The sequence below is a fragment of the Rhamphochromis sp. 'chilingali' genome, assembly GCF_963969265.1.
Source record: "Rhamphochromis sp. 'chilingali' genome assembly, chromosome: 16".
Classification (NCBI taxonomy): domain Eukaryota; kingdom Metazoa; phylum Chordata; class Actinopteri; order Cichliformes; family Cichlidae; genus Rhamphochromis; species Rhamphochromis sp. 'chilingali'.
The window spans coordinates 10,086,051-10,098,104 of NC_137943.1; the positions used below are offsets into that span (position 1 = coordinate 10,086,051).

The 12,054-nt window shown below is 42.2% G+C and overlaps 1 protein-coding gene across 3 annotated transcripts in view; it reads right to left on the reverse strand.

The window, feature by feature from the left end:
• Nucleotides 1–1,099: 1,099 nt before the first annotated feature.
• Nucleotides 1,100–12,054, reverse strand: part of dnm3b (dynamin 3b) — a 22,674-nt gene continuing 11,719 nt past the window's right edge. For 2 of the 3 annotated variants that reach the window (XM_080862068.1, XM_080862067.1), the window contains exons 15-21: nt 10,826–10,939; nt 6,872–6,981; nt 5,327–5,441; nt 4,563–4,727; nt 4,178–4,413; nt 3,903–4,076; nt 1,100–2,779 (exon numbers count right to left, since the gene is read on the reverse strand). In XM_080862068.1, coding sequence (XP_080718194.1) covers nt 2,737–2,779; nt 3,903–4,076; nt 4,178–4,413; nt 4,563–4,727; nt 5,327–5,441; nt 6,872–6,981; nt 10,826–10,939 — 957 coding nt within the window. In that variant the 3' untranslated portion in view covers nt 1,100–2,736. The remainder of the gene's footprint in view (nt 2,780–3,902; nt 4,077–4,177; nt 4,414–4,562; nt 4,728–5,326; nt 5,442–6,871; nt 6,982–10,825; nt 10,940–12,054) is intronic. The other variant, XM_080862069.1, reaches the window with a different exon arrangement.

Here is a 12,054-nt window from a genome sequence, read left to right on the forward strand (position 1 = left end):
TTGTTGTTAATCTGAGATGTGCAGTCCTCTGTCCACATATTGATGTTTGGGCTGGGTGAACAGAGGAAATTGCCACTGACTGACCTTTTTGTACTGTTTCAGTTTGTAATGCTCACAAACTGAAACTTCTAAATACATAAATGCAATTGATGCTAAGACTACTTTTTTAACATTTTTAAACACTTTTTACATAAAGAACAATAACCATTTAGGTAAATCTAGCATCTCTGGGCTTCAAGATAGCACATAAATAAGACTTTAAAACCTTTGAGGAGAGAAATGGCTGCAGTTTTGAAAGCATTTTTTTTATTCAATTTTATTTATGTAGTGCCAAATCACTACACCATGCAGATTTAATGCTTGCAGAACTTGGTTTGGCATTGCTTTGCTTATGTAAGCAAGGCCTTCTGTGCCAAATAGCTTGTCGAGATTACATGTTGCTCCAAAAAATACACATATTGTTCACGACATTGTTCACATGTGCACCATCCCATGGAAATATGGATGCTAGCTTTGGAAGTAAATAAGTGTATCTTGAGATCAGATTTTCAAAATGTATAAATAGTTATTGGTCAACAAACAGGACAGTTTGTGGCCATTCAGTACAAGTTTTATCCTTCACATACAAAGATTCATTTTTCTGAACCATTTAATGATATTATGTACCATAGATGGTGAACTTGCTAGATCATTTGGTAATTGACTTTATTACTTTTGAGATGTTCCACCGTGTGTTTATTAGCATTATACAACTTTTTCAGTTTTTTTGTCCCTTTCCTCTTTTGGAAAGTGATTAATTTGTGCTTTTATTTACATTTTACAAAGCTTTACAACAGGAGTTTCATTTCTGTTCATTTTACGGTTGTGTGCTCATCCTGTTTCTTCAGGTGAACCTCTTCTCTTAAGTCCTTCTTTCACTAAAAGTGTCATCTTCTAACCAAAAAGTTTGAATCAAATATTTTTGAAATTAAAGTAATAATAAGATACTAATTGTAGCAATAATCACATTTAATTTTTAAACCTGCATAGAAATACAAGTCTAAAATCCTGTGAATGAAACAATAAAGAGTCTGGCAAAGTGTGACATTATGAGGGAGAAGTTTATTGAGGAGAGATACAGAGACACAGAAAATAACAACTGATGCATTTCCCCAATTTAACAGTACGCCCTCTGCTAAACAATGCAATTTCACTACAAATGGAACCGTTTTGCTGTTGGTCATCAGCAGATTTATCTTTTTTTAATTACCTTTACCTATCCCCTTCTACATTTAGCTTTGGCAATACAGAATTGTAGTTCATGCCGGTAAGGCAGTCTAAATTAGAGAGAAGGGAGCATTTAGTGAGTAGAGACACGAGAGAGAACGATTAAAGCGCTAGGATCCTTGATGAGGTCTTTATAGTCCACAGGTACAGTATCTCCTTATCATTACCTACTTTATATACATTAGAACACAGTTTAGGCCCACATACACAATAACAAACTGACAGAGAAGCACTTATACGTTGACAATACAACCTTGAGCGCTGATACAAACGCTGACCAGCCAGCTTAAGTGATTGCGAGTAAAACGGAAGAGACTAGAAGAGTTTGAAAATAGGAATGCTAGTCATGATATGCATGGAGTCGCATGTTTCGAACCTGAGAAAAAGGCTAAATGGAAACATGTAAGAACATGTCCTTTCTTTGTTAATGGATGAACGTGTGTTCTGCCACGTTAAAATAGGTATTCTTTCTCTTTTCATCTTACTGTCAGCGTCTGCATCGAAGCTTAAGGCTGCAAGGGTCACAATTTGACCATTGTTACAGCACAGGTGGACACCTATGACGAGGTTAAATGCAGTATTGAGGCTGTTTTCTATATAGAGAGAATACTGAAGGTGCTCCTCAGCCTTGCTATGTGTGTATGGCTGCTACTACAACACAGGAACAACTCACAAAAGTCCAACATTAAAATTGACCCCGGAGGGTTTTTTGATTCATCATTAACAGCTTTGACCATGAAAACAAATAGAAACTGAAACGCCAACAAACGTGCAGACAGACGGCACATGCTCACGTGTTCCCGCACGCCCATACACACGCACATACACATAGTTATCCGCACACGAAAATGCATATTCACACATATACTAAGTTACAACTTCTGTTCCTAAGAGAACATCAAGCTGATATTTAACACTTAGGAGGGGAGGGGGCATTATACAATAAATTAATACAATACTAAATCAAACTCAGCCTACATATAGGCAAATTAGTCCCTCCCCCATATACATACGCACAAAACACGCATACACGCACGCACTCTACACACATACACTCCCATGCAATAAAAGCAGCTTATGTGCCATGCTGCATTTTGGAATGAGTAGGGCAGTACGACTGCTGAGCGTATTTTCATGTAGAAGCAGCAAAGTGGGGGCGGTGGTTGACTTGGCAAAGGGTTTGTGGACGGGGGAGAGGTTCCAGGGACCGATACTGGGTAGTGGACCTGCTAAGCAAACCTGGACCACAGGCGAGCAACAAGCACACGTACACATACACCACAAGACAAGTACCATATTGTACATAAATATATGGACATCGTCACCTGGCAGGAAATCGAGGGTCAAAGGGGGTCAAAGACTTCAGTGTCAGCACTAAGAAGAGACCAGGACAGCAGAGCCATGGCTAAGAGTGGGGGGATGAAATGGATAAGGGAAGGAGATAAGGATATGGGGAATCCCTTTATATGATTATGGAGGGACTTGTCTTGTAGGAGATGGAGGGGGCCGCCGACTTAGGGAAAGTATAGGTAATTATGTGGTGTGAGGTGCCGTAGAGCAGGAATATAAGGTGATTTTTGAAAAGATGAGAAGAAAAAAGAAGAGAAGGGAAGACGAGATAAGAGAGTAACCTTTAGTGTTCACACAAATTTAAAAGATATTTCTTTACATCGTGAATAAGATATGTAAATAGGAAATTAACAAGAAAAAGTAAAAACTTTGTCTTCCACACTAAAGCCAAATAAATATAAAATCTGAGGAATGTAGAGATTATTTATTGAAGCAGTTTGTCATTTTGGGAAATACAAGTCTGTATTATACTGTGCTCATTTCTGTAAGCTAAATATTAAGCTACTACTAGCAGTAAGTTGGCTTAGCCTAGCATAAGCTAGCCTGGTTGGCTCAGTCAGAATATCTGGCATAAGTTTGGGGTTTTTTGTACAGATATGAGCAGATATAATGTGTTACATTATACTGGCTAACTGTGTAACCTTTACGTACTAGCTGTTTCCTGCCTTGTGCTGAGCTAGTGTAAATGGGGATGGTGGTAGCTTTGTGTCAAGTGTGTGAATGTTAGCTAGAAAGCCCTTTAGCATTGAAAAAAGGGCTTGTTGGAGTGGGTGTCAATGAATGAATGAGCCATATTGTATAAACTGCTTTGAGCGCACAAGTAGATATGAAACCAGTGCATTTAACATATTCACAGTAAAATACAGAAATGCCAGTGAGATCAGTGTGAGGGACGTTCCACATGGTGTTTGCCATAAAGCTAATGCACATTTGCTCAAACCTCCTTCTCCTGAGAATTAGTTTCATATTGCATTTTATTTCAAAATCTGTGTATTTTTGAACTTTTAGGTATACCATGTGACTTACAGAAGAATCTGTATTAATATTAAACGGCATTTACTTCAGGTCACTGCTCAACTATTGTTAGTTGACTACTACAGAAGCCCCGGGAGAGCAGATTGCTGCTGAAAAATATAAAACTCATAAAGAGCACATAAAGACCTGTTTCTAGATTTACTTTTCTCAAATTTGATCATTTCTAGGTGATTCCATATTTTATTCAATCAGTAAATGAATAGAGTACTTAATACAAAGAAAAGAGAACTGGAAGCGAGGACTGTACTCACCTTGGGATGCTAGGAGGGGCCCGATTTGGGCGGCTGGGAGCCTGAGGGCTATCAGCACTGTTATTGAAGGGCCCCAGGGGTCCTGGGCGGTTTGGTGGTGGCGGGGCCCCTCTGGGAGCTGGACGTTGGCCTGAAGACATCCTCCTTGGAGCAGTGGGGCTGGGAGGAGGAGACCTGGACAAGGCAAGATATGCGGTAACAGAATATCGTCATACCACCAAATGCCTTTATTTCAAATGGCCACAGTCTCCATGTGTACTGTAATTTTACTTTACCTGCGACCACCAGTAGATCCTCCCACCCAGGAGGTGTCAACAGGTGGAGGCAGTGGGACAGTAATGGTAGAAGTGGAGATATCACCGATGATAGCCAGCGCCTCCTTCAAGGCCTGGTGGGTTCTCAGTACCTCGTCTCTCCTCTGGGCCTGCTCCTGGGACTCATCCATTAGGGCATTCTGGTCACCGGCAGAGTACAGCTGGGCCAACAGCTCTGCGTTGATGAAGTCTTTCACCTAGTGGCAGAAAGAGGTAGTGGAAGATGGAAAATCATAATTGTGAAAATGAAGAAAAAGCACAGTCCTGCTGTTTTAATACAGTAACAACCAAAGAAAATTTGTCTTTGTTTCCTATTTAATGAAGACATTTAAGTATTTATTTTTACATTGTTGATCATGAGATGCATGATGGTCTTGGGCATGAGGTCCCTGATGCACTTGTTGACTATAGCCATATAAGAGTCCACCAGGTTACGGATGGTTTCCACTTTACGCTCAAGCTGAGGGTCCATGGAGAAGTTGTCTGTGCTAGTGGTCTTCTCACTCTCAACCTGCAGATGTAGAAAGGCAGCATTTAGATCCATGCTGGCAAGTGTACATTTGCATGTTAACTTCAGATTTTCTATAATTTTGCTTTGTTCTGTATATTTTATATTGGATTTGTTTTTTACTTTAAAGCATAGTATGTGGGATCACAAGTCACCGTATGTTATGTGTACACGAGTGTTTTCCTTTTCCCATGTTGCCCTGTATGTAGTTGTAACCTTCCCATTTTATTGTAAAGGTTAGTTGCTTATGTGGATTTCTGTGACCTTTCACATCTTTGTTCTTCACCCTTCCCTCATTATTTTTTTTTTATTTAGTTCACCTGTGCCTTGTCTGTGCAAATAATCCATGTGATATTTGATCATAGTCTTGTCTCCCCGTCTTGTGTCTTTTCCTGCTGGCTTTCTGTATTTGCCTCATTTGGGTTACTGGATTTTTTTCGTTGCTGCAACTGCATCACTTTTTGTTCACTTCAAGTTTTCTTTAAATATGTTTTGATTAACTCTAACCTTAAACCTGACCTGCCTTAAGCCTCATGCTCTCAGCAACTGGCTCTACATAAAAATTAAATGAAAGGAGCTAAATTAATGGAATTTTTTCCAACCGTAATTGTCTTCTCAGGATAGACCCCAGCACGCAGGAGAGACGATTTCCAGCTGTCCACATCATCCTGAGAGTCGCAGGCCAACTCCAGGGTGCGATTGTCCTTATACACATTCCTGAGGACAGGAGAGCATGTGTGAGACAAAGCGAGAACAAAGCTCATAATCTGTACTATCCCATGTAAAAAAGTAGAAGAGTGTATTTAATTAAGCAAATAATCTGGATTTCTCAATTTGAAATCTGCTTCTGATACAGTATCAAACAGAAGGCCAAGTTGAACCCACTGTAAAAATCATACATTTCTATAGCAGACAGTAAAAGGGAGAGGAACTTTAATTTAATGCATTTAATGCTTTGTCTATTACTTATTTACTTTGATGCAATATGAATGGTCATGAATGACGTCTTTATCAGTTGGAAAAGCTGTAAAACCAATAAAAATTATAGTTAAAAGTCTAAAATTCATGCCTTCTACCCATCTGCCAAAGCAGTCCAGTGGGCCAGATGAGAATATTTGGCAGACCGATTCTGGCCCTCATGCCTTCTGTTTGACACCCCTATGCATTGTCACTGTATTTGCACATAATCAAATTCAGATGACGATGCAAAAAATGTCTAATTTTTTAAGTTAACAAGAACAAAACTTAGAAAACTGATCAGGTACATGTGAAGGCGATCTCTCGCCAAAATTATTCGATCAATAAAAGTAATTTCCCTTCACCTTTAACTGGCCACAAACTAAAGTCATTTCCATTTCTCCTTTTAGGCTATGAAACAGAGTCTGAGTCGAACTCACAGAGTCACCTTTAATATTTAAGAATGTGCAGTTTAAAGTTTCAAACCTCTAATGTGAGGCTATCATGTTAAAAATAAACAGCGGCAGAGAGCACACACTGAACAGTAACTTAAATATGTTAATCTCTTTATTTTACTTATTTATTTTATTCTCCATGCTTGTGACGATCAAAGTAACAATTCTTTCTGCAGCATTAGGCCTGCCAGTGTTGCATTTTCTTTATTTTTTACATTCTTCATATCTATTCCTTTGAGAATGCCTCTGATTAGAGTTAGTGGTGCTCAGTTGATGAACAGAATCAAATGACACATCCAAGCCTCTTTTTAAATATGAACAAATCAACATATGTATATGCTTATTTGCTAGATGGTGTTTTGGCACTCTGCACATACATCAGCTCACTACTGCAACATCAAGACCTTCAAGGACCTCAGTTTGTTGCGGCAATTTTCTATAACATGCGCTGTCTAAAAGATAGTGTGTCGTAGCACCAAATGTACATCAAATGTAACTGTCAAACTTCAAAAACTGAGAAGGATCGAACCTAAATCTTTGTAGCTTGTCTTAACCTGTATTCACACTCCACTATAAGAAACATAATCCCAAACATTTCAGCCTCTGCTTCAACACACAGGCCTCCGTCTTCTCCATGCGTGTGCTCTAATAAGTCTTGGTTCCTCTAGGCATCTATAAATCCGACTATTACAAAGGTTAATAAAAAAGCAGATATTTGAAGATCTCTCAGCTGACCTTGACTCCGTGTTAAAGATGCAGAATATGTGCTTGCTGGACATAAAACTCTTCTCCACGTCGCGCACCTTCAGGTTGTCCAGGGGCAGCATGTACTTCTTCTCTTTCTCCTGCGGACCAGGAAAGCAGAAGGTACGTACCGCAATCACTTTTTTTAACCGAAACATTTTCATCTGCCATGCAAAGAACAGCATTATGTGACATAGGTAAGAGAAAAGGTGACATCCATTTTTTTGTTTTTTTGTAAGAGAGGAAAAAGAGCTGAAAGAGTAAGAGGAGGGACAGGAGGGAGGAGGAATGGGGGAGAAATGAGAGTGGGAGGTAAGAGGGTGGGGGGGCAGTGGGGTGAGTAGGTGGGAAGGGAGAAACAGAAAGAAAAAGGGAGAAGGAGAGCACATGTGGAAGTCATTACAGTGTGGGTCAAGACACAGTCGTTCTTCACGGTGCGTTTGCTGGTGGAGAGCTGGTAGCTGTCGGGCGGGGAAACTCTGGTCGTGGTTAAGAAGGAGAAAACGCTGATATAATCGCACAGGAGGTCCAGATAACACACCACTCAAGCAGTGGTGTTGATGTGGAGGACACACAGGTTCTGGCAGGAGCTGTGACAGATCTTTTATTTTTTTCATCCCAGCCTTCATCTTTCTTAACTGTCTTTTTTTTCCTTTTATCCCTCCCCCTCAATATTTTTTCAATATTTTTCCTTCCCATTCCAGAGGGGCCCACTTCCTGCCTGATTTTTCTTCTTCTTTTTTCTTTTTTTTGAATGAGGGAGAGAGAGAGGGAGCAAGAGAGATTAAATGACAGCCTGGCGTTAAAACTCAACATCTGGTAGTGCTTAGCAGCACACAGGGAAGCAGGGAAGGAGGGAGAAGTTAAAGAGATGGCGGCTGAAGGAGGGAGGAAGAAAGACCGAGAAGAAGGAGTGCTGAAGTGGATTTACAAAAGATTTGCAGAACAAAGTCCACATCTGGCGCGATGGTCTGGAACGTGGTGCTAGATGCTTGCAGGTAAGAATTAAAGGAGATAAGGACGGGAGAAGAAGACGCAGGAAAACTCTGCAGACCCTTCTGTGTTCTATTCCCCAAGGGGTCACTACAACCCATATATGGTCACACAGGTCCCCTCCCTCTTCCTCTCCCTTTCTCACTCACTCACTCACTCCCCCCACCTCTGCCTCCCCCCCACCCTCCGTCTCTCTCTTTCCCTCTTTTTTGTAATATCCCCTCCCTGAACGTGTAGCCAGTCTGTCCCGGTCGTCTGAGCGAATATGCCACGTCAAGGCTGGATACTCCTCATGGCCGGCGTGACCAAAACGGACCGCGAGGGGACCCCGAGCTTAAACGCCCACCAAAACAAATAAGCGAGAGATGCGACCCAAAAACCAAAAGGGGGGAAAGAGACGAATGCGGATGAGACAGAAACTTTTTTGAAAAGTTTTCGACACGCTGGATCCTTTGCTGCCAAAATGGAGAGGAGGCGAAGGGAGGGCACGGACGACGGAGCCGCAAGCATCTGGGGAAGCAGGAAAACCAGCGCACAAGGCCTGGCTCTAATTCCGGCTCCGTCCACCCAGTGTTCAGACTACCTGTTCATTGTCATACTGGTGTACAGTAGTCTGCACATTGGTTAGACTGGGCATGGACCCTCTTCTGTCAGTCTGTCTTTCTGTGTCCCTTTCTCTCTCTCTGTTTCTATATCAGGTCTTTGACATGTGTGTGTGTGTGGGGTGGGTTTGTTTTTATTGCATCTTTTGCCTCTTCCTCACTCTTCACTATTTTGAATCTTTTTGCAGTCTGTATTTGTTCCGTATCATCTGTATTTTGTCCAAAGCGCCCTCTAACGCTCACCACTTTCCTTTCGGTTCTTTTGGGGAATAAACATATATCACCAAACATCACCAACACTAAGTGCAGCTTTGAAAAACCAGGGTGTAAAAAAAAGAAGAAGAAGAAAAAAAAAGAATCAGTCCAATCAGAAGCTTTAACCCACAAGCTCGCATAATTTATGGCATGAATGAGTAAATGTGCAGGCTGCTAGCCTGGTGCCTCTGATGAAGATGTGGTCCTGTGGAAGTGGGGGTGGGGGGATTGGGGAGGAGGAGGAGGAGGAGCGAATGTGGCTGCAAAGCATCAAACACAAGCCAAAGGAACGAAGGGCCAATCAATCAAGTGGAGTTTGAAAATACAGTCAGACACCTCCAGGGAAGTTATTTCAGTGGGTGGTCAGAGTGGGACTGGAAAACTGTGAGGCACAGGACAAAGGAGCTATAGTAGACTTCTAAGGTGTCGAACGCTAAATGCTAAAGGCTGATAGGAAAAGTGCGATAACGCAAATAAAACAAAAGAGAGCTATACTCATAAATATGGCTTCAGCTAAGAGCGATTGTTCCGTCTATTAAGTTGAGATCTTGTGCTGGAGCTCTTTTGCACACTGTGACACATTTAAGCATTACACATATGAAGGATTAAAGGAAATGACTGTCATGAAGTGATTGGTAAGGATGTTGAAGGTCGGTCGAATTGCGGGAAGGGGGGGGGGGGGGGGGGTGTTGAGCAGGGCACTGATATTGAGTCGAGGGGTTTCTCTTCACCGCAAACACTGGAGGCTCATGTTTGGATTACAAACTTATAATTTTCCTGCCAAGAATGCAAGCAGTTCCAAAGTAACTGGCAGCCACATTAAGAGGGAGAGAGAGAGAGGGAGAGAGTGGGTGAGTGTGCAGATGTGTCTATGTGCATCCACGCATGTGCACGTGCATTGGGACTATAGAAAGTTCACAGAGTGTAAAACAGAAATATACAAGGCGAAGCCAGCGGAGTCTATAATTTCCTGCACCACCACACTGACGTCTCAAATGACAATCTTTGGACTCGGCGCTGCGCGGCCCCATGTGCTGGTCTCAGGGCTGAGTGTGCTTTCATATATTTTGGGTGTCTGCGATTGAACATTTGGTTGGGATTTGGTCCTGTTCCAAATTTGCAAAAGAAGAAGAAGAAGCAAATGCCTAAACTCCCAAAGGAAAGAGGTGGGGAGAGAAGAAAGAGAGATATGAGGGGGGTTGAGGGGGGATTCGAGACAAAACACAAGATGAACGGAAAGACTGAGTGAATGACAGAAATGTGGCCAAAACTCCTCGCAATGGTGACTCATACAGTAAACTGCTCCATCACGGTGATGATCTGCTGCTCAGCAATGCCTGAAAAATGCACAAAAAGCAGTCGACCGGTCTGGGGATAAGTCGAAAGAACGCCCAATTGGAAGCACATATGTTGTAATGAAGGCTGCAGAGAAGGCCATTGTCTCTGTGCATTCCCCTTTTTGGAGCCGTACCACAGCAAGAGACTAAACGAGGCCCAATAAACAAGCAGAGACCACACCGACTGGCTGAGGGAGTTGCAGTGTGTCTGCCTATCTACACTTGCTGTGCAGAATATCCTCCAACCTGTACAGCAGGCACAGACAGGCAGATAGACATCAGCCCACCAAGATTAAGCCAGGAGGATGGACCGAATGCTTCATCCTGTTCATGCAGGCTTGTGGTGCAGATGGTGTGCTCAGCTACAAGACCAGTATGCTGCTGCTGGTTGGTCTGTACTTGATATTTTCAAGGATAACTGAAATAAATAAATAAATAAAATTCTTTTTGACCAGTGATTTGAGTCATGTATCCATGTAGAAAGTTGAATGCTCCTTCCTTTCAGCATAGCGTCTTTAAGTTTTAGTTATTTTTATCCCAGTATAGTAAACGTGTGACATAATATCAGTATTTTCAGGAAGAAACAAAAAATTCAAAGTCAAAAAGTCTAATTAACTATAAGGAGACAAGCGTGGATACTGAATCCAAACACTTAAATCCTGGCCTCCTCATCACAACAGCCAACGCCTCACACAGCACATTTGAGCCACAGAAATAACATTGTATAAAAATACTGATCATAGCCGCTTTAAACCTACCTCGTCATCCTTGAACCAGGAGAGACTCTCAGCAGTCAGGACAAACCAGTACTCCTTGGCTCCTCCCTTCATGATGCTGATATTGTTAATAGTCAGCCAGCCTTTGCGGATGACCTGTGAGGTGGAAGGAGGTGAGGTCAGAAAGTCAGGAAGACATCTACGGACAAACCCTGCCCCCAAAAAAGTAAATAAAAACATAAACTACACGTAAAAGAAAGAGAACGACACGGTCCTAATGATCAACGACTCCTCCGCCTTTCAAGACGGACACCGCAAATTAGTGCAAATCACCCAAAGCATGACTTGCGATGAAATGCGTGTGAAGGTCAGGTTAGGTGTGTCTTTGTGACTCACGGCAGAGCCGAGCGTGTGACTGTGTGTCAGTGCGATCTCATTCACTGTGCTCACAATGCCACAAGCAGAGGCCCGTGTTAGCTGGTTAAGTGACCGCCGTGTTTAGTGCTTCAAGCACACAGAGTGTGTGTGTGTGTCTCCTGTGGTGTATTAACCCTACAAGCCCTACATAAACAGGCCAGAGGGCACAGTGCCAAGTGATTATTAGGTTAGATAACTGTCAGTCTTACACCGCCTAAGACTCACAAAGGAGGTTACCCGAATCATTACAAAGCCTTTGTGTCTTAGGCCCAAATGAGAGAGCTGCTTTGTAGCTGAAAGCATCCCAGGACACCAAAAAGAAATCTTTTTTTTACGCTTCTTATCTTATCTTAGAGATTTACTTTAACAGCCATGCCAAAAGCACATTTTCACTATTACATGTTTAGCTGGTAACCCCCTGTAGTCTGTGGGCCTTGGTGGGTGTAGGCGGTGTTAGAAAGCACACATTTATTAAAGAAAACTCTTACGATCAGGCCTGATGCAGGAGGAGAGGAGGCCTACAACAGGAAGGGATGTGGGGGTTTTAGACACCATGTGGCACTAAAAAAAAGGCAAATTTTCTAATGCAACTTGTTTTAAAGTTGACCCTCTGTTGAGCCTCTGGCCAACAGAAGTGTACACAGCCAATTAGCATTCTTTACCTGTCAGAGTGGAAAATGAGGGAAAATGTTTTCTTTTATGTAGCAGGTGCTGGAGAGCACCACACAATGGGCTGAGGTTGTTACTGCAGGCACAAATTACATTGCAAACCATAACCCACAATGAGCGATACTCACCAACAGACACCCAGCTAAGAGGGCAGCTGAGATTCTCACTAAGGGATGGGGATGAAA